Below are 23,781 nucleotides of genomic sequence, written 5' to 3' on the forward strand. Positions count from 1 at the left end.
CGCGCTGGCCCAGGTTGTCCAGCCGATGTGGCCCCGCCCCAGCCCAGGCCTGCCCCTGGCACTGGATCCCATGCCTGCCAGGGGAGATGACCAGGCTCCCCTGCCAGGAGCTAAATCTGGGATCTGGCTGCGGTGTATCCTGGCCCTGCCACTCGGCCTCTGGCACCTGGTGGGGAGGCCCCTTCCTGGACCTGTGGGGACCGGTCGTCATGGTCAGTGGGGCTGCGGTGACGGCGGGGGTGGGCTGGGGTCCTTGGTGGTGGACGAGCCTTCCTGGGAGGGGCTTGACATCTCCCCAGCAGGGCAGTCACTGGGCCTGTGAAGAAGTGGGTGGCTGGAAAGACACAGCTGGGGCGGCCGGGCCTGCGACGGGCAGGGGGGGTGGACAGATGGCACAGCCCCTGTCCCTGGAGCCCTCGGCCGCGGTGTGGCTCTGCCCTCCCGGGCCAGGCAGGCAGGGGGCCTGTGGGTGGGGAGGGCTCACGTACTGGCAGCTGGCACCCTCCCAAAGACGCGCCCCTTCCACGAGCCGGGGGCTCTAGGCCCTCCTGAGTCGGGCTCTGGAAGCATCCCCAGCCTCCACTCAACAGGGAGACCCCACTCTGACCCCCCTTCCCTCCTGCCCACAGTCCCACCGGAAGTTCTCCGCCCCTCGGCACGGCCACCTGGGCTTCCTGCCCCACAAGAGGAGCCGCCGGCACCGCGGCAAGGTGAAGACGTGGCCGCGGGACGACCCGAGCCAGCCCGTGCACCTCACGGCCTTCCTGGGCTACAAGGCGGGCATGACGCACACGCTGCGCGAGGTGCACCGGCCGGGGCTCAGTGAGTCGCCGGGGGGGTCACGGGGGGGGGCGCCCCAAGTGCCGGGCCCAGGAGGGGCGAGGACGGTGAGGGGGGCGACCGATCCCCCGAGGGGCACTCAGAAACGGGGGAATCGAGGCACAGAGCGCTTACAAACCTGCCCCGGGCGCCCAGCCAGCCGAGGAGCCGGGCCTCAAAGCCGGCAGCCCTGGGCCGTGCTGCCAGCCTCCCCGCCAGGGCCCGCTTTTTGGCCATTTCTGGACTATTTCATATTTTCTTACCTACGCGTGTTTTTTGTTTTTGTTTTGTTTTAATTAGGGAAGTTGTGAGTTTACAAAACAACCACACATACCATACAGGAATGCCACCCATCAGCCCCCACCACCACCTTGCTCTGTTGTGGACCGTTTGTTAGAAACGAGGAAAGAAAGCATCGTCCAAATATTACTGCTGCCTATAGCCCGTAGCGTGCATCTGGTGTGCTTTTCTCACGACCCATCCTATTATTAACACGCTGAATTAGTCTCATGTGCTTGTTATAGTTCATGAGAGAATGTCCTCCCGTTTGCCCTGTTAGCCACGGGCCCCCCTCCACCCCTGGACTCCCCGTGCTGTTCTGTCCCTGCCTTGTCCAGTCTGTCCCGAGTGCACAGGTGGTGGCTCTCAGTGCCGTCACAGCGTGTGCTGTCACCACCTCCATTTTAGAATGCTTTCATTACTCCAGAAGGAAAAATCCCCATGCCCCTTTTTACCCTCCAGGGCTGTCCCTTAGAATTAATACAGTATCTTCTTTGTGCTTACTGCAAAAATTTTACATTATCGTTAATTATAATCCGTAAGTTACATTAGTCATATTTTCCCCGTGGAGCCCTGTATTCTTACTCTTACCACCTTGTAATAGAAGAGCATTCTTCTTTTTTTAAATTTATTTTATTATTTCTCGGCCCCCCCCCCCTTGTCTGCTCTCTGTGTCCATTCACTGTATGTTCTTCTGTTTCCACTTGTATTCTTGGCTACACCGGGAATCTGTGTCTCTTTTTGTTGCGTCATCTTGCTGTGTCAGCTCTCCACGTGTGCAGTGCCACTCCTGGGCGGACGGTGCTTTTTTTTCCCGCATGGGAGCAGTTCTCCTTGTGGGGCGCACTCCTTGCTCATGGGGCTCCCCTACGCAGGGGACACCCTGCATGGCACGGCACTCCTTGCGTGCATCAGCACTGGGTTTGAACCCTGGCCCCTCCATATGGTAGGCAGATGCTGTATCAGTTGAGCCACGTCTGCTTCCCAGAAGAGCATTCTTGTATTGGCAATCCTCACCCACTGCAGAAATCACCAGGCTGCACCCACACTTTCTTAGAGACGGGTGTCGGCTCACGTGCAGCTGGAGGGAATGGCCCAGCCCTCCCCCTCCCCCTCCCCACCTTGCTGGGGACATCCGGCAAAAGCGATCGCAGCCAGGCTGACCTTCCCTCGGTCCCCCGCCTTCACCTGCCTCCCGCGTGTGCGTTGAGCTCCCTGCTGGGGGGCGGGCACAGGCTGCGCCGCTTCAGGGCTCCCGCGCGGCGCTTTTCTGAGCCACGGCCGACCCCGGCAGCCGCTGACCTGCTCCCCGTCTTCTCAGACGTATATTTGAAACATCCGCCTCTTTTGTTTCAGGTCCGCTTTATAGTCAATATCCATCCCATCATGGGTTTTATACTTTCATAGTTTTTCCTAGAATCCGCCAAATACATTTATAACCATTAAAACTGAAATATGTTCCCAGTGTCCGACCCGAGGAGCCCAGCCCCCAGCCTTGGGGACACCCCCGGGCGCCGGCCCCGCCGCTCCCCCAGCCCATCGCCTGCTGGTGTGTGTGGAGCAGGTGGGGGCCTGGGCTCAGATGGCGGAGACTGAGCCGGGCCCCTGACCGGGGGCTGCCCGCTGCCCAGGGCAGAGCAGGGCGGGAGAGGGGCAGGGGGCGGGTGGGGGGTGCTGGAGGCCGGCCTGGGGCTCTGAGCCACGCTGCCAGGGGCCTCCGGGGCCCCCCTCATGCCCTCGCGTCTCGTCCAGAAATTTCCAAGCGGGAGGAGGTGGAGGCGGGTGACGGTGGTGGAGACGCCGCCGCTGGTGGTGGTGGGCGTCGTGGGCTACGTGGCCACGCCCCGAGGCCTGCGGAGCTTCAGGACCATCTTCGCCGAGCACCTCAGCGACGAGTGCCGGCGCCGCTTCTACAAGGACTGGTGAGGGCCGCCTGGGGCCGCCCCCGGGACATGGGGCTGGGCGCGCGCTCAGCCACCGTGGCCCCCGCCCAGTGCTGGAGGGACGGGGTAGGAGGCCGGAAAGTGGGGTGGGGATGGGGTGGGGGCTTCAAGAGAAGATGGAACTAGAGGACTGAGAATGGAGAGAACAGGAAGCAAACGTGGCTTAAGGAGAGGCTAACTCAATGGCCTGTCGGTGGGCCCTGAGCATCCTAGCAGCCAGGGTGAAGAGGGAACAGCTGCCTGATGAACCCTTGTCCTCAGAAAAGAGAAGACCTGCTTGTGCCCCAAATCTTCAGGCTTCCCTGGTATTAAGTCCTGACAGGGACGATGTCTCGGGGCACGGACACCCCCCCACCCTGTCGAGGCAGAGGTCACAGCCCAGCGCTGGCCCCCAGGGAGGCGATGGGCTTGGGCTGTACGACCACGGGAAGCTGGGTTCCTCTCGGGGCCTGGCAGCCGTCCCCCCGTAAGATGGGGTGAGCAGTCCCTCGTCACGGGGCTGCCTGAGGAGCGTACGGACCGGGCGTGCATTTCCTCAGGAGACACTGGCTCTCTCGGTTTTTCTGGTTCATCTGCCTGTCCCTGGGCCTTTAACTTCTATGAACCTCTATTTCTTCATCTATACGATGGGGATAAGTCTCCACCTCCTAGAGTTCTGGGCTCGAAACAATGTGTCCCCCGCGCGGTGGCCCCCAAGTGCCACCAGACTGCAGTCGCCGGACTGCAGCCGCCTGCCTGTGCTCCTGCGCCCCCCGCAGCCCCCTGCTCCTCCCCCAGGAGGCGGGGCACACGCCCACTTGATGGAGGGAAACTGAGGCGCCGCGACAGAGGGACAGTCCGTGCCCAGAGGCGGGGACGGGGCCAGGCCAGAGCGCGGGCGAGGACCCCGCGGCGGCCTCCCCGGGCGGCCACGGGGCTGCGGGTGGGCGGCGGGCGGGCTCTGAGCGGCTTCCCCCCCACCCACGCCAGGCACAAGAGCAAGAAGAAAGCGTTCACCAAGGCCTGCCGGCGCTGGCGGGACGCCGACGGCAAGAGGCAGCTCCAGAAGGACTTCGCCGCCATGAAGAAGTACTGCAAGGTCATCAGGGTCATCGTCCACACCCAGGTCGGCCCCCACCCCGGGCGCTCCTCCCCCGCCCCGGCTGGCACGCGCCTGGCAGATGCCAGCCTAAAAATACCACAGGCCTCGGATACAGGCCCAGCGGCTCTGCTGACCGGCCACGCTGGCCGCCTGCGGCCACGGGACGCTGGGCATCAGTGCCCTCTGCGGGGCCGTGGGGCATGGGCTGTGCCCGCCGGCCAACCAGGGTCCCCACGTGCCCCTGAGGGGCGGATCTCCCACCAGACGGCCCGCTCGGTGGGCTGGCAAGCGCGTGTGCGAGTCAGTGTTCGCCCCTGGGGTCCGGCTCGTGGTGGGCCGACCGGTGACCCACACCTCCCGGCCTATTCTGGAACATTCCTTGGGCCTCTTCTCAGGGCAGCCTGCCTCGGCCCCCGAGCAGCGACGCCCACCCCCACTCCCCCACTCCTCACTAAAGCCTCCTGCCCCCTGCCACCTGTCACCCTTGCAGTTCCTGCTGCAGTGTCATTGGTAAATAGCCACCTCCCTCGCTAGACTTGGGTTCCACAGGGGAGGGGCTGCTTTGTCTCCAGCACCCACCGAGAGCTGGGTATGCAGTAGGTGCTCCTTAAATACTTGTACACCAGGCGGTGACCTCGCGGCGTCCCTACTTGCACCTGCACGTCCCCGTAGCCATCAGTAGCCAGAGCTGTTTGAAAATATGAATTGGATCACATCACACTTGTGCTCTGAATAAAGCCCAAACCCCTTCCCCCAGGCCGGCCTGTCCACCTTGGACCGCCCTGTACCACACTCCTCGGTCACAGGGTCCAGCCACACTCTGCCCTTCCTCCGGTTCCACCATCTCAGAAATTTCCCTGCCACAGGGCCTTTGCATGCAGGGTTCCCTCTGCCTGACACATTTTCAGATCTTTGCCTGGCGCCGCCTCCTCGACACCCCCCTTCTGAACCCCACCCCCCCATTCCCTCCGGGACTCAGCCCTCTCCCGGGGTTGACTCAGCTTCCGCCTGCAAAACCAGCGGCTCCGTGGGGGCCGCGCCATCCAGGGTGGGCTCCCAGTGCCCAGCGCTGCCCCGGGGCCCTGCCGACCCCGCCCGTCAGGTTGGCCGCACGGTGGCCCCGAGCCCCGAGCTGCGCGCGTGTCTGCAGATGAAGCTGCTGCCCTTCCGGCAGAAGAAGGCGCACATCATGGAGATCCAGCTGAACGGCGGCTCGGTGGCCGAGAAGGTGGCCTGGGCCCAGGCCCGGCTGGAGAAGCAGGTGCCCATCCACAGCGTGTTCAGCCAGAACGAGGTCATCGACGTCATCGCCGTCACCAAGGGCCGGGGTGTCAAAGGTAGCGCGGGCGGCGGCTCCGGGGGGCCGCCGGGGGGCCGAGGGCTGGCCGTCAGCCGCCGCGCCTCCCGCCCGCAGGGGTCACGAGCCGCTGGCACACCAAGAAGCTGCCGCGGAAGACGCACAAGGGGCTGCGCAAGGTGGCCTGCATCGGCGCCTGGCACCCGGCCCGCGTGGGCTGCTCCATCGCCCGGGCCGGCCAGAAGGGCTACCACCACCGCACGGAGCTCAACAAGAAGGTGCGCGCGCCCCGGGTGCCACCCGACCCCGGGTGCGCGGCCCAGACCCTGCCGCTGCCCGCTGTGCGGACGTCCCCGGCGGCGGCCGGGTAGGGGCGCGCGTGGCCGCCGGCCTCAAGATGCCCTTTGGCCCGGCAGGTCTACCGCGTCGGCCGGGGGCTGCACGTGGAGGACGGCAAGGTGGTCAGGAACAACGCGTCCACCAGCTATGACGTGACGGACAAATCCATCACGCCATTGGTGAGGGGGGACGGCCAGGCGGCGGCCGGGACCTGGCCCGAGCCCGCACTGTGTGTCCCCCAGCGGGAGGCTGCCCCCACGTGGCCCTGCCTGGCTTCTCCAGGCCACTGGGTGGTCAGAACCCCTGCTCTCCCCTGCGCCCCCCGAGGCTACACCCAGGAGGTGTAGAGGGCAGCAGCTCCAGTCTGTAACAGCCACAGGGCAGGGAGGACGCTCTCCCTGAGCCTCAGTTTCCCCATCTGTGAAACGCAGATTGCGAATGAGCTGAGGCACAGGACGGTGTGTGATGCACATGCCACGCGGATGAGTGGCCACAGAGCTTTGGCCTCCCCCCCCCCCGGGCGTGGGGATTTTCCTGGGCTCTCCGCTGTGCAGCACCAGCCCCTGACCCGTTCTCTCCTGCAGGGTGGCTTCCCCCACTATGGGGAAGTCAACAACGACTTTGTCATGCTCAAGGGCTGTATCGCTGGCACCAAGAGGCGGGTCATCACACTGAGGAAGGTCAGGCCGTGGGCGGGGGGCTGGGAGGGGTCCCTGGGCTGGGCCTGCCTACCCCGTCCTTCTGCCGGGCGGGTGGGTGGGACTCAGCTGGGAAGGGTATCAGGAGGGAGAGGTCTGGCAGGAGCCAGGTGAGCAGGACCTCCTGGGCAGGGGTACCCTGGGAGCAGAGGTGTGGACTGGGGGTGATGGGGTGAGGGGCCATTGGCTCTCAACACCCTCCTCTGCCACGATCCCCAGTCCCTCCTGGTGCACCACAGCCGCCAAGCCCTGGAGAATATCGAGCTCAAGTTCATCGACACCACCTCCAAGTTTGGCCACGGCCGCTTCCAGACAGCCCAAGAGAAGAGGGCCTTCATGGTGAGCCCACTCCCCTGCCGTTGGTCCCGGGGGCCTTGGCTCGGGGTGGCTGGAGCCCGTGGGGATGGAAGGGACGCCCCAGCCCTCACCCACAGAAGGGGGTGCTTGTGGGGGTCCAGCCCTGGGTGCTGCCCCTTGCTGGACGAGGAGACAGGGTAGGGTCCGCGGCGGGAGGGCAGCAGGCTGGCCAGGTCCGGGTGACTAGAGCTCCTCCTACCCCTTTCCCCAGGGCCCCCAGAAGAAGCATCTCGAGAAGGAAAAGCCGGAGCCCTCGGGAGACCTGTAGGCGCGGGGTGGACCCTGGAGGAGGCGCGCGCCCCATCTAAAAATAAAGGCCGAGGCAGTTCTTCCCGCAGTGTCTTGGCGCCGGGGGCGCGCGGAAAGGCCGCCCTGGACGGCCGGCGGCTGGGGGGCTTGGCGCGGGGCTGGACCACGGGGCCCGGCTCTGCGGGCGCGACTGGGGAACCCTGCTAGCCCCGCACCCCGGCCCACGGGCGCCCAGCGGCCCTCATCCAGGCTCAGGGCAGCCCAGAGGCGCTTGGGGTGGGCGGGGCCTCGGGGCGGAGACCGCGCTGGGATTGGAAACCAGCTCCGGGGGCGGGGCCTTTGAGCGGAAACCGCGCTGGGATTGGACCTTGGTTCAGAGGGCGGGGCAGGGCCTCTTCGCGGGGCGGGGCCCCGAGGGCAGATCAACTCTGGGATTGGAAATGGCTCAGGAGGCGGGGCCTCTAGCAGAGACCGCTCTGGGATTGGAGCCTGGCTCCAGAGGCGGGGCCTCGGGGCAGAGTCCTGGGATTGGAACCCGGTTCGCGGGGCGGGGCCTCTCAGCGGAGACCCAGGCTGTGATTGGAATCTGGTTCAGGGGAGCGGGGACTCCGCGCGGGGCGGGACCTTGGGGCTGAGATCCGCGCTGGGATTGGAGCCTGGCTCCGGGGGCGTGGTCTCTGGACGGAGACCGCGCTGGGATTGGAGCGCGGCTCCGTGGGCGGGTCCTCCGGCGCGGGGCGATCGCCGACCCCGGGAGTCGGGTCTGCGGCCTGAGATCCGTCGGAGGCGGCGATCGCACGGCGCTCCCGGGGGCGCCATGTCTTTCTGCAGCTTCTTCGGGGGCGAGGTTTTCCAGAACCACTTTGAGCCGGGTACTGGCCTGTGGGCTCTCCTGGGGGGCGGTGTCGCCGGGAAGGGGCGCCCGTGGGTAAAGGGGGTGGGGGCGGAGGGGGTCGGGGGCCCGGAGGGTCGGGGGTCTGGGAGGAGGGGCCGGTGGAGTCCGGATGGCGACGCCGGGAGGCCTGGAGTGGGAGCGGGGCCATTTCCGGGGGGATTCGTGGGCGGGTACGTGGCGGTGGCGAAGCCCGGGAGGTGGCCGGGAGACCCGGGTCAGGGTCCGGACTAGGGACGGTGAGTCCAGGGTGCGGCGCAAAGTGGCCGGGGCTGGGCCGCGCCTCCCCCGGGCTTCCCCGAGGTGCTCCCGGCTCTTGCCCTCCCCGGGCCCGCGGGGCCAGCCAGCAGGCGCGGAACGGCTTGTCCGGGTCTGAAGGTGGGCGCTTGCCCCGCGCCCCCACCTGCCCAGGCTCTGGGTTAGGTAACCAGGGGCCCCGGCCCTGCCCGCCTGGCCCCCGCCCAAGTGGCCATTGGAGCTTGGCCCCCAGCCTGCGGGGTATGTGTTCTGGAAGGCTGGCCCTCAACCCAGCCCCGCTGTGGGAGGCCTTGGCCAGGTCCCTGGTGGTGCCGCCTGCCTAATAATTGACTAATTTGGTAAAAACAGCTTCAAGCAGGAGCAGGGCAGCTGGGCCAGTCTGTTGGGCGTCGCCGCTATGGGGAGGAGAGTGGGGGCCGGCCCCAGGGCCCTGGACCTCTGTGGGGCCAGCCACAACGCAGGGCCCCCTGGGAGAGCCTGCTGAGACCCTCCCCTGTGCACAGGACCGGAAGTACCCCTTTGCTTCCTCCTGGGGTCCATGGGAAGCTTGCTGGTTCACAGCCAGCAGGCAGGAGGGGACTCCCGCCCTGGAGGGGCCCCTAAGCAGTTTCCTGTTCCGGGGCCTCCAGCAGTTATGCAAGCCAGTTTTGCAATCTTTTTTATTTTTCACTCAAACACCTCTCATGAGGAAGACGTGAACTCTTTCTTCCTTCCTGGTTCCCACTCTGTCTTCCTGGGCTTTGTGGTGGCCTGGACACATTCTTCTCCCAGCTGAGACCCGGCGGGGGCTGGGCATCCAGCGCAGGCAGCAGGTGACCACTTGAGTCGCTGGGGGTCGGGCCATGGTGCCGAGCTCCGTGCGTGGGACCTGTGGGGTGGGGAGGGGTGAGGGGTCCCCCTTAGCCTGCCAGGACTCCTTCCGGGCCCGACACCACCTCCAGGCCTGCTTCCTCGTCTGTAAAGCCCGCGATGGAGAAGTCTGTGCGATCAGCGTGAGAGTGACAGCCAGACCTCGCCCGCGGGTCCTGTGTGGGGGCGTGTGGACGGGGTGTGCCCTCAGGATGGGGCAGCGCTGTCCCCACCTGGGTCTGAGAAGTGGGGAGCTGGCACCCCAAGAGGCTGGAGCCTGGCATCTCTGGATTGCCCCCCTCGGCTTCTAGGTGTCTACGTGTGTGCCAAGTGCGGGTATGAGCTCTTCTCCAGCCGCTCCAAGTATGCCCACTCGTCCCCATGGCCGGCGTTCACCGAGACCATCCACGCCGACAGCGTGGCCAAGCGCCCAGAGCACAACCGACCTGAAGCCCTGAAGGTAGGGGGCGGCACGGGGAGCGGGAGGCTGGGGAGGGCGCCCCCCACCACTCCAGGGGCTGAGGGTCTGTCTGTCCTGGGTCTCCTGCCCCGCCAGGGAGCTGCCACCTGAGGGCTTGGAGGTGGCTCCCTGGAACTGGCTCCAGGGCGAGGGTCAAGCGCCCACGTGGGCAGCTGCTTGGGGGACAGTATGCAGGGGGCTGTGACCCATGGGCTGTCATGGGGCTGTGTCTTGTGGTCTCCCCAGGTGTCCTGTGGCAGGTGTGGCAATGGGCTGGGCCACGAGTTCCTCAACGATGGCCCCAAGCGGGGCCAGTCCCGCTTCTGAATATTCAGCAGCTCGCTGAAGTTCATTCCCAAAGGTGAGCCTGTCTTTCCACACCGGGCACGGCCGGGGAGCACCCTGGGGCTTCTCAGGTAAAGGGGGCCCCGGATCCTGCTGCCCGGGACCTGCCCAGGTTCACCCCGAAAGGTGGCATAGGGCAGGGACCAGGGGGCAGCTGTCCGGCCTCTGCGTGGTCAGTCACGGGTGCCCCAACAGGGCCGGCTGGGGGCACGTGTGCCAGTGCCTTCTGGGCGCCTTCCCCTTCCGGGCTGTGCAGCAGTGTCACCTCCTCGACCCCACAGAGTGGGCCTGACGGTGCCTCCTTCCCGGGCTCGCTGAGACAAGTGCCCGTCCCACGGGGGGACTGGCACGCCCGTGCTCAGAACATACGTGTTTCATCGGGACGCTCTTGTCACGGGCTCCTTGTGCCTGGGGAGCTGCGCCTCGCTCCCTGCCCTGCCCTGCACCCGAGTGCAGCATCCTCTGGCCCGTCGCTGTCACCACGTCACCCTGCCCTGCACCTGAGCACAGCATCCTCTGGCCCGTCGCTGTCACCACATCCCCCTGCCCTGCACCTGAGCGCGGCATCCTCTGGCCCGTCGCTGTCACCACATCCCCCTGCCCTGCACCTGAGCGCGGCATCCTCTGGTTCGTCGCTGTCACCATGTCCCCCTGCCCTGCACCTGAGCGCGGCATCCTCTGGCCTGTTGCTGTCCCTGCGTCTCCCTACTCTGTACCTGAGCGTGGCATCCTCTGGCTCGTTGCTGTCCCCGCATTCCCCCCATGCACCTGTACATCCGGGGCCTCCCCAGGCCTCGCAGCTCACATCCCAGCTCTTCTGTTCGCAAACCCCTGGCAGTCCCTTCCCCTGTGTCCTCCTCGTCAGACGGGGTTGTTCTTGGCACCTGCTGGGCGCCGTGCTGGGGGTGATGGGTACGGGCAGGGTCTCCTCTGGGCCTGGCATGATAATAGTTTGCATCATTTCTGTTGTTATGAAGGAAGAAGCAACTCTTGGTTCTCCTGCACATTGTGGGGACAAAATAGGGCACGTGACCCGTGCGATTGGAGCTGGGTATCTATGCCTGCGGCGTGACTGTCTTCTCTCCCCTCCTCTTTTCTTTCAGGTGAAGCAAGTTCTGCCCCGCAGGGGAAGTAAGTGGGCAGCCCCCACCCCCGCGGCGGCCAGCACGGGCCATCCCCCTTGGAGCTGGATCGCAGGGACATTCCAGCAGGCAGCTGGGCACGGGGCCGAAGCACCAGGCGGGCTCCCGAGGCCTCGCTGTGGTTGGGGTCGCCGGAGCTGGCATGTGGGCCTGCAGGCCTGCCCCTGCCAGCACGGCTCCCGCACGGCGCCTTGAGGAGCGGGCGCTGGGCTCTGCTTGCCCTCGACGGCTCTGCGCCCGCCCCCGTCCCCCTAGCCTGGCTGCCCCCCTGCCTGGCTGGACTCACCCCTGTGGGGCCCAATTCCGAGACGGGATTTGGGGCTCGCTGAGGCTCCCCCCGCCGGGCTCTGCTAGGGGACAGTGCAGGTGAGGCCATCCCGGCCGGCTGCCCCAGCCCCGGTCACCGCATGAGTCACTCTGGCTAAACCCTACCCGGCCGGCCAGGGTGGTGATGGTCCGTGACCCGCTGGGGGAGCAGGCTGACGGCGCGGCCCCCGCCTCTCGCCAAGAGAGGAGAAACCCTTGACCCTACTGTACCGTCTGCACCACCCGGGCTTAGGAAAGCGGCGATTGCACCAAAAGCTGCGACCAGCACGGCCCGGGGGTACCCACCTCGGGTGCCCGACGAGAGGGCCCCCAGACACCCAACTGTGCCTTACTGTCTGCAAAGCTCTTGCCATCTGGGAGGGCAGGGGCTGTCCTCCTCCCCACCCTTCCTCCCCCCCCTCAAGCCTTCTGGAGCAATCAGGTGGAAATGGTCAATAAACAGAAAACCCAGGCCTGCTGCCTGTTACCAGCGTGGGGTGCTGGGCTGTTATACCCTTCTTCCAAATACGCGGGGGGCATCTGCTCTGTGCCAGGCTCCACACTTGGGGAGGCAGCCTTGGGTGGGGCAGACGGATCCTGCCCCAGGGGCTGATGGCTTGGCTGGGGAAGCAGTGAGAAGTCAAGGTCGTGGGGTGAGAAGGTGTGAGCAGATAAGGCAGACTGATGAGGCTAGAGTCCACAGAGGGAGAGAGGGACTCCAAGGGCATGGGCGCAGCTGAGCAGTGGTGAGCAAGGAAAGGAGCATTCCATGGAGCGGGCATAGCATGTGCAAAGGCCCTGGGGAGGCAGCCAACTTGGCCCGCCCCAGAATCGGGAGGCACGGAGCCCGCAGGCTTGGATGAGATTGGAGTGTTGGGGAGGGAGGGGCAGGGACAGGCCAGCTTCTGGGAGTGGGGAGCTCGGCCCCACCTGGCCCAGGCCCGAGGTCTCTGCCCTGACACGGACTCAGTGGCGGCTGTTCCCTCCCTGGGCTTGCCCAGGCCTCCGGCCCACTATGACTTGAGGACATGCCACCTTCGCCCTCCCCCAGCCTGTCCCCTGCTGGGTGAGGGACCAGGAGAGCCGAGGAGGTGGGGCAGGGGTGACAGGAGCGGGCTCCCCTGGCCCTGGGGGTTAGCTCATCAGCCAGCCGGCCGCAGGGAGCTCCAGAGGAAGGTGTGCGAGCGGGTGGGGGCGGAGCGTGGGGGGCACTGCCCGGAGGCACCGGGGGCCCGGGCCGAGGACCCCGTCCAGGAGCCTCCTGCCGCTTGCCGTCCTTGCCGGACAACGGGGCCAGCAGTGTCCTCTGCAGCCAGGGACCCTCCCCAGGCCTCCGACCCCCCGTCCCTCCTGCCTCTGCCCCAGCTTCCCCCTGCGTGGCCCCCTCCGAGTCCCCAACGAGCCACTGGCTGCATGGACTCTGGGCCCCGGGCACCGTCCCAGAGGTAAGCCACCACAGGGGAGCCATCCCATGTGCCAGCGCTGGCGGGCACTCCTGCTAGCTTCTCGGCAGGTGAGGCACGGGGCGCCTGAGGCCACGTGGCTGGGACGGCCTCTGGCCTGGGCCTGCCCGGGTGTGCCCCCTGCTTCTCTCCTTCACCCACGAGAGAGCACCACGACCACCTGTTAAAAAAATGGTAATATATAGAATATGAAATTTGTCACTAAGCACTTTCAATCATACAGTTAAGTGGCGTTTATCACTTTCGCAGTGTGGGGTCACCACCCACCTGTCACCAAGACTCCCATCAACCGCACACAGAAGCTGTCCCCATTAAGCAAGAACGGCCACCCCCCCCTTGCTGACTCTGCCCTTGATTTCTGGGGATTTGGCTGTTCCACGAACTCACCATCTTAGTTTCCTGGCTGCAGAAACAAATCCCAGTCACGGCCCGCCTTACCCCCTGCAGCCGGCTGGCTGCATCTCAGATGTGGGGGGCTCCCCGCAGTCGCTTCTGGCCGGCGGCCTTGGGGTCCCTCGGCAGTGCCCGCAGCGGCATCCTCTCCTTTCTCTCCTGGCTTCCCCTGACCTCTGCCTCTGGCCGCTCCTGGGGCCTCCCTCCTTTGGGTCCAGCTTGCGCGGCTCACAAGGCCATCAGCTGGCAGGCCGGGCTCGCCTTCCCGAGCATCGCAGACAGCTCACACCCGCAGGCCGTGCTGGCATCCCAGCATCCCCTCTGTGGGGCGTGTGACTCAGTCCCAGCGCCCACAGGCGTGGAATCGGACAAGCTTGCTTCGCTCACCACGCCGTGCCCACGGTTCACCTGTGTCGCACCACTTATCAGAGCTTCTGTCCTTTTCACGGCTGAATAATACTCCATCGTCTAGACCACCTTTTGCTCCTCTGTCCGTGGACTCCGGTTGCTTCTGCCCTTTGGCTGTTGTGAGTAAAGCAGCTGTGAACACCGGTGTGCGAACATCTGGTTGAATCCCCGCTTTCAATATTTTTGGGTTTAACCTAGGAGTGTAATTGCTGGGTCACATGGTAACTTTACGTTCCACTGTTCGAGGATCCCCTGAGCGCTTCCACGGCAGCTGTACCCTTTTACCTTCCCACTAGCAGTGTACGAGGGCTCCAATTTCCAGTTTTCCACATCGCCGTGCCAACACTGCTTCTGTTCCCTCTCTTTTTTTGATAACAGCCATCCTGGGGGGCGTGAAGCAGGATTTCATCGTGGCTTTGTCACCCACAGGGGCACAGCCTTGGGGGCAGCGGGCGTGTTGCGGTGGCTGTGCTGGGGGGGCTGCTGGGGGGGACAGCAGGCTCCTGCATGTGGGCCAGTGTGTCCAGAGCCACGCCCGAGCAGCGTGTGCTGAAGGAACTGTTTTCTGCTGGGGGTCCAGGTGTGGCAGCTGGGAGGGTGCCCAGGATGGGGAGACGGGCAGGTGTGCGGGGGTGGGGGACAGTGCCTGTGTGCCCGGTCCCAGGGGCCTCACGCTGCATGATTTTTCTGTAAACCTACAACTTGTCTAAGAAACAATAAATGAGAAAAGCAAATGGGGCTCAAGCAATTGGACTTCTGCCTACCACACGGAAGGTCCCTGGTTCGGTTCCCGGTGCCTCCTAAAGAAGAGAGCAAGCTGACACAACGAGATGACACAAGAAGAAACACAAGAAGAAAAACGTAATGAGAGAAGCAGGGAACGGAGGTGCCTCAAGCGATTAGGCACCTCCCTCCCACATTGGAGGTCCCGGGTTTGGTTCCCACCGCCTCCTAAAGAAACAGGGAAGACAACTGACACAGCAGGTGCAAACAATGAGGTGGCGGGGGGGGGGGGGGGGGGGGGGAATAATAAAATAAGTCTTAAAAAAAAAAGCAAAGAAAAATTCATTTGGGATTGGGCCCGGGAGGTCCAGTGGGGGCTGGCAAGCAGTGCACCCTGGGGTTAGAGACAGCAGGGGGCGCCCCGCCCCCGACCTGGGTGCAGTGGGTCTGCCCAGGCCGGCTGGAGAGGGCGGCCGGCGACTCCAGCTCCTGGAGGGCCTCAGGAGGAGTCTTAACGCACCGCCCCGTGCCCCTCCCGCTGGGTTACACCCCAACCTCGGGTGCGGCCCCAGTTCCTCCTGGAAACAGAAGACTCCGAGCGCCCAGGCCCCTCCTCTCCCCGGCCCACGGCCCCCTTCCTCTCCCGGTGGAGGCTCCAGGGCGCAGCTTTGCAAGCGGGGCCTGAGCCCGGGGCAGCCTGCTGGAGGCCTGGGCCCGCGGCAGCCTGCTGGAGGCCTGAGCCCGGGGCAGCCTGCTGGAGGCCTGGGCCCGCGGCAGCCTGCTGGAGGCCTGCGCCCGGATCGAGGCACCGGTCGCGGGCGGGGGAGAAATCCGTGTCGGGGGCGCCGCGGAGGCTCGAGGGCAGGATGAATGGACTCCCGGGCCCGGCCTCGCCCCGCCCGCGGCTTTCCACTCCTGCACCTTACAAGTGGAGGTGTGGCCCGCGGCTTTCCACTCCTGCACCTTACAAGTGGAGGTGTGGCCCGCGGCTTTCCACTCCTGCACCTTACAAGTGGAGGTGTGGCCCGCGGGCGGGCCCCAGGGAGCTCCCGAGCGCGGGGCGGGCGGGTGGGAGACGGCGTCCTGCACCCCACCCCCTCGCGGAGCGCATGGAGGCCCCCGCGCTCAGGCCGCCACCCGCGGCCAGCAGGGGGCGCGCCTGCCCCGCGGCCCGGGCGCCGCGGGCGGGCTGCTCATTGCGCAGGCGCGCGCCGAGCCGCGGCGGCGCTGCAGTTCCCCGAGGTGCCGGCGGGGGCACCCGCGAGCCCAGCCTGGACCCCGCAGCTGCCCCCGCCCACCCGACCGGTACCGCGGGGGTCCCAGAGAGCAGCGGGGGCCAGCGGGTGGGGGGACGTCCCCAGCCCCGCGCCCGCCCCGGGGAGGCCCCCGGCGCACCGTCCTGCCCCGCAGCGACCTCGCGCCAGCCCGGGAGCAGCGCCGTTCCTCGTGATCACGCGGCTTCTAGCACCCACTCCCCGCGCCAACCTCTGGGCGCTCCAGCCCCGCTCCGGGCAGTCCCTGTGCCTGCTGCTCTCCTCCCTGCCCACGCCCCCCTCCCCACGTGCCAGGATCCTTCCAGGAGCCGGCCTCCGGGTTCAGCCCCCTGAGCGCCGCAGCCTGGCAGGTGTGCGCCCACCGGGCGAGGCGCTCCTGGAAACCTGCCACCGCGCCCCCTTCCCCGGGAGCCTCGTGCGTGGACGCGGGCGCAGCGGGACAGCCGTCCGGTTGCGTCGCCCCCTGCCCGTCGGGACGGCGGGTGTACCGCACTCTTCTCACGTGCGTGTCCAGGGACCCGAGGGCCACCCAGCCCCCTCTCCCGCGCCTGGGCACGAGGGTCCTGATGACTGAGTTTGGGGCAGAAAGACAGGCTGCTGGGGTCTCCACTGGCAGATGGGTGGGGGCACGGGGCAACTTGCAGATAGGCTCCCCCACCCCTGACCACCACCTCCAGGCCTCGGGTCCCAGCAGCCCCACCCCTCGCTGCCTGCCAGTGAGTCTCTCCACAGGTGGTTCTTGGCTTGTAAACCCATGGAGATCACGCGTGCTCAGCCCAGGTGTCGCCTCTCGGGTCAAGGCGTGTTCGCCCCCCAGGTTCAGGGGCTTTGACGGTGCTGCCCGAGGCGGTCAGAGCGAAGGCCCTGGGGAGGGACAGCCAGGGCTGCGGGCATGGGGCTGCGGCCTGTGGGGTCCACCTGCCACGGGGTCAGCGGGTGCACCTGGGCTCCCCTTCCACCTGAGACTCCAGCGGCCTTCTGGTCCCTCAGGCTCCAGACTGTGGCTCTCTGGGCAGGAGCCTGCGTGTGTCTAGCCAGGGCCTGTCCATTTTATTGATCTTCTCAAAGAACTAGCATTTGGTTTTATTGATTTTCTCTATTTTTTTTTCCTCAATTTTATTTATTTCTGCTCTAATCTTTTTTTTTTTCTGTTTACAAGGGAGCCATACCATTTATATAGGTAAATGCTTACAAAGGCATTTGATTCTAACTTATAATTGTCTCTATTTCTCCCTCAGATGGGCTACATGTTTTAAATCCAAAAATTGGTTGGAATTTGAGGTTCATTGCATTTATTACAATTTCTTTTCCTTTGGATCTAATCTTTATTATTTCTTTCCTTCTGCTTCCTTTGGGATTGGTTTGCTGTTCTTTTTCTAGTTGTTCAGTTACATCTTTGAGTTTAGCTCTTCTTTTTTGTTTTTCTGTCTTCTTTTTTAATATAGGCATTTAGAACTATTAATTTCCCTCTCAAGACTGCCTTTCCTATATCCCATAAGTTTTGATACGTTGTGTTCTCGTTTTCATTTGTCTCAGTATGTTTACTGATTTCACTTGCAATTTCTTCTTTGACCCACTGATTTAGGAGTGTGTTGTTCAGCCTCCACACGTTTGTGAATTCACTTTTTTTCCTGTCTATTATTGATTTCCAGCTTCATTCCATTATGATGTGGGAAGGTGCTTTGTAAAATTTCAATCATATTTTATTTATTGAGAGCTGCATTGTGCCCTAACATGTGGTCTATCCTGGAGAAAGATTCATGGACACTTGAGAAGAATGTATAACCCACTGAGTTTGGATGCAGCGTTCTGTATATGTCTGTTAGGTCTAACCCGTTTATCATATTGCTCAAGTCTTCTGTTTCCTTGTTGATCTTCTGTCTAGTTGTTCTATCTAATGTTGTGAGTGGTGGGTTGAAGTCTCCAGCAATTATTATAGAGATGTCTATTTCTCCCTTCAGTTGTACCAGAGTTTGTCTTATGTATTTTGGGGCACCCTGACTAGGTGTACAGATATTTATGACAGTTACATCTTCCTGGTGGAATATCCCTTTTAATAATATATAATAGTCTTTTGTATCTCTTTTAACATTTTTGCATTTAAAGTCTGTTTTGTCTGATATTAGTATAGCTACCCCGCTCTTTTCTGGATAATATTTGTGTGGAGTATCTTTTTCCAACCTTTGACTTTCAGCTATTTTGTATCCTTGGGTCTAAGGTGAGTTTCTTGTAAACAGCATATGGATGGCTTATATATTTTTATCCATTCTGTCAGCCTGTATCTTTTGATTGGGGGAGTTAAATCCATTCATATTCAAGGATAACTGCTGTAAATACATTATTTACTTCCACCATTTTGTTCTTTGGTTTTCATATGTTGTATCATATTTTTGTCTGTCCTTTTACTTTTTTGGTTATCCTTTCTCTATTCTTTCTATACTCTCCTCCAGGCTTCTCTCTCCTGTCTTTTTCTTTCCGGTTCTAAAGGCTTCTTTTAGTATTTCCTAGAAAGGTGGATTCTTTTTTCGCAAACTCTCTTAGCTTCTGTTTGTTTGTGAATATTTTATACTCACCTTCATATTCGAAGGACAGTTTTGCTGGATAAAGAATTCTCAGCTGGCAGTTTTTCTCTTTCAGTGTCCTAACTGTATCATACCACTGTCTTCTTACTTCCCTGGTTTCTGAAGAGAAATCTGCGCTAAGTCTTACTGGATGGCCCTTGTACGCGATTGTTTGTTTCTTCCTTGCTGCTCTCAGAATTTTTCTTTATTTTTGACATTTGACATTCTGAGCAGATGTGTTCTTGGAGTAGTTCTATTCGGATTCATTCTCATGGGGGTAGGGTGTGCTTCTTGCCCATGTAAGTTCATTTCTTTTGTGAGAGTTGGGGAATTTTCAGCTATTATTTCCTCAAATACTCTTTCTGCCCCTTTTCCCTTCTCCTTCTGGAACTCCCACGACATGTTTGTTGTTGTGTTTCATGTTGTCCTTCAACTTCCTGAGCCCCTGATCATTTTTTTCTATTCTTTTGCCTCTTCAATTTCAGCTGTTCTGTCTTTGGTATCACTTATTCTTCTGTCATTTCAAGTCTACTTTGGTATGCCTCTAATGTGTTTTTTATCTCATCTATTGTGTCTTTTATTCCCATGAGCTCTGTTACTTTTCTGTCCAGCATTTAAAATTTTTCTTTGCACTGGCAATGTCTTCTTTTTTTAAAAAAAAAATTACTTATTTATTTCTCTCCCCTTACAACATCCCCCCCCCCCTTTGTCTGCTCTCTGTATCCATTCTCTGTGTGTTCTTCTGTATCCACTTTCATTCTTGTCAGCAGCACTGGGAATCTGTGACTCTTTTTGTTGCATCATCTTGCTGCGTCAGCTCTCCATGTATGCGGCATCACTCCTGGGCAGGCTGCGCTTTTTTTGCACAGGGTGGCTCTCCTTGCAAGGTGCACTCCTTGCATGTGGGGTTCCCCTACGCTGGGGACACCCCTGTGTGGCATGGCACTCCTTGCATGCATCAGAAGTGCAGGAGGCCCTGGGGATCAAACCCTGGACCCTCCATATGGTAGATGGACGCTCTATCAGTTGAGCCACGTCTGGGTCCTCGTCTACTTATTTTTAATTTTCTCACATGCATTTCCTTGGCCTGCCAGCAGATGGTGCGCTTTGGCAGCTCTCAGTTCAATGCCGGGTTGGAGTATATTTGTTGCAACACAGATTGATTAATGTGATGGAGCTTTCTGCCTGGAGGCCAAGAGCCTTGTAATTCAGTCTCTGAGACAGTTCTCCAGCCTTCTCTGGAGCCCCCTCCCTTTTCCTAAGAAATATTTCCCCTCCCCTCTTGAGTCCTCCACAATCAGTCCTGTTAGTAGAGTGTTGTATATCTTTAGCTCCTCACCAGCTCCCTAGACAGACAATGGCACAGCCCCACCTGGCCTGGAAGGGCTCCTGGGACACAGCAGACCAAGTTTGTGGTAAGACGCTGAGTCAGCCTTGGGCTGTGTCCCTCTCCCCTTTCCTGGGGAGGTGGGTCCTGGGAGCCCCCTTTGTCTATAGCCACAGGCCCAGAGGCCTGAGAACTCTAAAGTATATTTATATTTATTTAAAATAATTTTTAATTTTTATTATTTTTTCCTTCCCCTCCCCTCCTTTACCCCTCCCCAGCCCTGATGTTTTTGCTGTGTCCATTCGCTTTGTGACCTTCTGTATCTATTTCTCTTTTTGTTTACTCTTCTCCTCCTTTTTCTCCTCTAGGATTCACCGGGATTTGATCCTGGGGACCTCTGATGTGGAGAGAGGTTCCCTGTCAGCTGTGCCACCTCAGTTCCCAGTCTCTGCTGTGCTTCACCTTGACTTTCCCCTTTGTCTCTCTTCTGTTGCATCATCATCTTGCTGCATGACTCATTTGTGCAGGCACTGGCTCGCCACGTGGGCACTGGCTCGCCAAGCGGGCACTCCCATGGGCAGTCAGCTCACCGTGTGGGCACTCGGCTTGCCGTGCGGGCACCTGCTTGGGCGCTCAGCTCACTGCACGGGCACTCACGTGGGCACCTGGCTCACCGTGCAGGCACTCGCATGGGTACTTGGCTCACCGTGTGGGCATTCAGCTCACCATGCAGGCACTTGGCTTGCCACGTGGATACTCGTGAGCACTTGGCTTGCTGTGTGGGCACCTGCTTGGGCACTTGGCTCACCACGTGGGCACTGACTTGCTGCGTGGGCACGCTTTCTCTTCTTTTTCCACCAGGACGCCCCAGGGATTGAACCCGGGTCCTCCCATATGGTAGGTGGAGGCCTTATCACTTGAGCCACATCCGCTTTCCTAAAGTGTCTTTAGTATGGGGGTGGGTGCCTGCAGCAGCAGCTGCTGGTTTTAACTCACAGTTTCGTAGTTGCAATTCCCCTCCTTTGTCCTTCTTTCTTCCGGGCAGTGTCCAGCCTTCGCCAGGTGTCCTAAACCCTAGATCTTTTTCCAGGCCATTTCAGCCTGTCCTCTAGGTAGTTTTCTGGAGGAGAAGAGAGTTCCATGTCTTTCTAGTCCACAATTTTCCCAGAAGTCCCTTGGGAGATTTAAATTCAGGGCTCTCCACACTGGGGAGCTGTGGATTGGGCCTGAGAGCAGGCTCTGAGCCCCGGTCCACCCGTGTACATGCACATAGCACATGCGAGTACATGCAGCACCTGCAAACATGCACAGGTGCCACGTGGCCTGTGACCTCTACAGAGCACGGGGTTCCTGCACCCCCATCCAGGACCCTTAGTCTGACGGGTTCTGTTCCGGGTCACCTTTCAGGCCACAGAACCCCCGCCAGGGGCCAGCCTGGCTGCCAAGGGCCACTCGGGCGATGCCCAGCTCTCCCCATGGTGCTGAGGGGCTTCCACCCCCAGAGGCCGCGCCTGGGGCAGTGAAGCTGGGGTTGGGGCCATGAGGCGGGCAGGGCCCCTCCTCTCTTTGCCCTTTACACCCACCTTGGGGCCAAGGGTAACAGGCACTGGCCCTTCTGCCTGCAGAGTGCAGGCGGCCAACCTGGAGCATTTTAAATTGAGCTACATTGTTTTAAATTGAGCTAGTGGAGGCCAGCGGGCGAGAAGCTATTTGCAGGGTTCTTCCGTGCATCTTGGGAACCTGGTTCCCAGCTCTCTTCTGGAGAAGCAAATGCCCAGTGGCAAATGGCCCTGTGCCTGTGCTGATTCCTCCAGGAAGAGCCCCGGGAAAGCAGCAAGGCTGGCTGGAGGCAGGCCTGGAGCCCCCCTCCCCCCAGGAGAGGGGTCTGGTGCCTTCTGGCAGACCCTGCAAGTGTGTGACACCAGGGGGGCTTTATAAAGAAGAAAAGTGAGGTTTAGAAAGGCTGGGTACCTGTCAAGGTGACCCGCTGGGATGGGGCAGAGCTGGGCTTGAATCAGCCTCTGGTGCCCCCACTGCCCATCCACGTGGTCAGCACTGCTCTGAGTGGGCACTGCGTCCCCCTCCAGCGATGGGCCCCCTCCCCTTCTCTCCCCCCCAGGCTGAGCTGGGAGCAGTGGGCTCTGGGGGAGGCGGGCCTCTCCAGGGGCCCCTGGCAGGGAACTGCATCCTCTCTGTGCTCGGGCGAATCCAGCATCCCAAGTGGAAAAACCCCACACAAATCAAGGACAGCTGGGCCCACCCTCCAGCCGCCGCCCCCTCCCTTCCGCTCCCCTGGCAGGCTCCGGAATCCCGGCAGACCACGGGGGTGGGTCTGGGGGAGGGTGTGGCTCTAGGGAAGGGAGCTCCCGGAGGGGGGGGGGGGGGGCCGCGTGTGTGTGAAATCTCCCCCAGCTGTCCCCGCAGAGAGAGGAAGTGCACCGTGTTAGCAGTCGCCTTCCGGAGGGGGCAGCTGCTTGCCCACCCTGCCCTGCTGCCCGTGCGGTCCCGGGCTGGGGGTGGCCAGCCGGGGGAGGGGAGCAGGGGCAGGGGCCACCCAGACCCCATCTTACTCGCCGTGGGCCGGCCGGTGAGCAGCAAGGGGCGCTGGTGGCGGGTGAGCGTGGAGCCACAGACTGGACAAGGCGATGCCCACTCTGCCCCGGGAAGCCCGTGGGTGGGTGGGTGGAGGGGGGGGGCGGGATCAAAGCCACCCACTCGGGCATAACGGCCTCTGAGAAGGGGCCCAGGTGGCCCTGCCTGGCTGGCGAGCCGTGCCATGGGTCTGAGGCCACCCCTGGATCCCTAGGGCCCCTGCAAATTCCCACCCCCCCGGGCCAGCCTGCCTCTGTCCACATGTCATGGATGGAGAGATGGACCCTCTGCCTGACTGTCCCCCCTGGTGGGGGGCCCAGACAAGGTGAGAAGGGACTTGAGTTGGGTCCTTCGGGCCCTCAAAGCCAGAGCCCCCACCCCCACGGGGTCGGGGGAGCTTGCTAACACTCTTTCCCTCGGCAGACCAAGGGCGGGAGGGGGTGGCCTGCCCAGGGCATGGGCGAGGCCCCCAGGCTCCCACAGCCACGTCCTCTAGGGACCCCAAAGTCTCTTTCCTCCGAGGGGCTCCAAGGGGCTCGTCCTCCCGAGGCCGAGCAGAAGGGACCTGCAGAAGGCGGGGCAGGGTCCGCGCGGGGAGGCCGCCCGCTGTCCTGGGGAGCGGGGCCGCGGCGGCCCTGGACACGGGTTTCCGTGCCCGCCGAACTCAGCCTTCCGAGTGCTCTTCGCCAACAGTAAAGCAGTGTCGCCGCGTAACCCGGCAGCTACGCGCCCTGGGGTCTGCCCTGAAGTGAACGTGTGGCCACGCGAAAATGCAGACATGCACACACGCGTGCTCACGGCAGGGTTTCGCACGGTGCCTATCCGACGTCCATCAGCAGACGAAGGGAGACATGGAGTGGTCGGCGCCCGCGGCGGAGTATGGGTCAGCCGTGAAGGGCACGGGGTGCTGAGCCACGCTGGCACCCGGCCGAGCCTCCGCAGTGTCGTGCCGAGCAAGGCCAGACCCGCACGAAGGACAACACGGCGTGGCTCCCCCTGTGGGCAGATCCACGGGGGTTAGGGGCCGCCGGGGGCCGCGTCAATTTGGGCAGTGACTGCTCACGGGTACAGGCCTATTTTTTGGTGAACGCTGAGATGTGCTCAAACTAGCCAGTGGTGACTTTGACACAACGTGGTGAGTACACTAAAACCCGGGGGATGGCACGCTTTACATGTGTGCATCGCGTGCCGTGTGGCTTGCGGCTCAGTCAAGCGGTTGCAGAGGACTGGAGAGCCGGGCTGGCATCTCCCCCTTCCAGGGAAGGAACTGGAGGCTGCGGGGGCTGGGGCCAGGAGAGGTGCGTGCTCTGTGGCCCTGAGCCCTCGGGCACGCGAGAGAAGCCCCAGCCCAGCTTCTCTGCCGTCCACCGTCTCTGCTGCTAAGCCTCTGCTGTCCCCTCCGCCTGCGATGCGAATCCCCTCCCTTCTCTCCTGCCCATCACCTGATGTCACCTCCCTGACCATCACCTCTTGATGTCACCTCCCTGACCGTCACCTCCCAAAAGCCTTCCCTGGCCCTTCCCCCATGCCTGTCCTCCACCAACCTGAATTTATTGAGCGCCAGGCACTGGGCACACACTGGCGAATAAACAGCCCCAGGGCTGCCATCCCGGGGTCCCCAGAATTGCACCCACCCCTCACCTGAGAGTCAGAGGGTGGGTGGGGGTGGGGTGGGGCTCAGCACCCAAGTTCTTAAGGGGAAGGCCTTCCTGGTGGGGGAACGGCC

General features: G+C 62.2%; 2 protein-coding genes across 2 annotated transcripts; both read left to right on the top strand.

Moving 5' to 3' along the window:
- The first annotated feature begins 93 nt into the window (after positions 1-93).
- Positions 94-7,141, top strand: RPL3L (ribosomal protein L3 like). Its single transcript, XM_004459413.5, is given in 11 exon segments — positions 94-212; positions 630-822; positions 2,851-2,879; positions 2,881-3,020; positions 4,011-4,146; positions 5,273-5,459; positions 5,537-5,697; positions 5,836-5,937; positions 6,343-6,438; positions 6,676-6,795; positions 7,025-7,141. Coding segments are annotated over 11 exon segments (1,224 nt in total). The 5' UTR covers positions 94-209; the 3' UTR covers positions 7,082-7,141.
- A 645-nt stretch (positions 7,142-7,786) lies between these two features.
- MSRB1 (methionine sulfoxide reductase B1) lies at positions 7,787-11,786 on the top strand. The gene is made up of 4 exons (XM_058286655.2): positions 7,787-7,934; positions 9,373-9,521; positions 9,768-9,882; positions 10,970-11,786. Exons 1-4 carry the CDS (start codon positions 7,880-7,882, stop codon positions 10,999-11,001), a joined length of 351 nt encoding a protein of 116 aa, XP_058142638.1. The 5' UTR covers positions 7,787-7,879; the 3' UTR covers positions 11,002-11,786.
- Positions 11,787-23,781: the final 11,995 nt, after the last annotated feature.

This window comes from Dasypus novemcinctus, chromosome 23 (genome assembly GCF_030445035.2).
Source record: "Dasypus novemcinctus isolate mDasNov1 chromosome 23, mDasNov1.1.hap2, whole genome shotgun sequence".
Taxonomy (NCBI): Eukaryota; Metazoa; Chordata; class Mammalia; order Cingulata; family Dasypodidae; genus Dasypus; species Dasypus novemcinctus.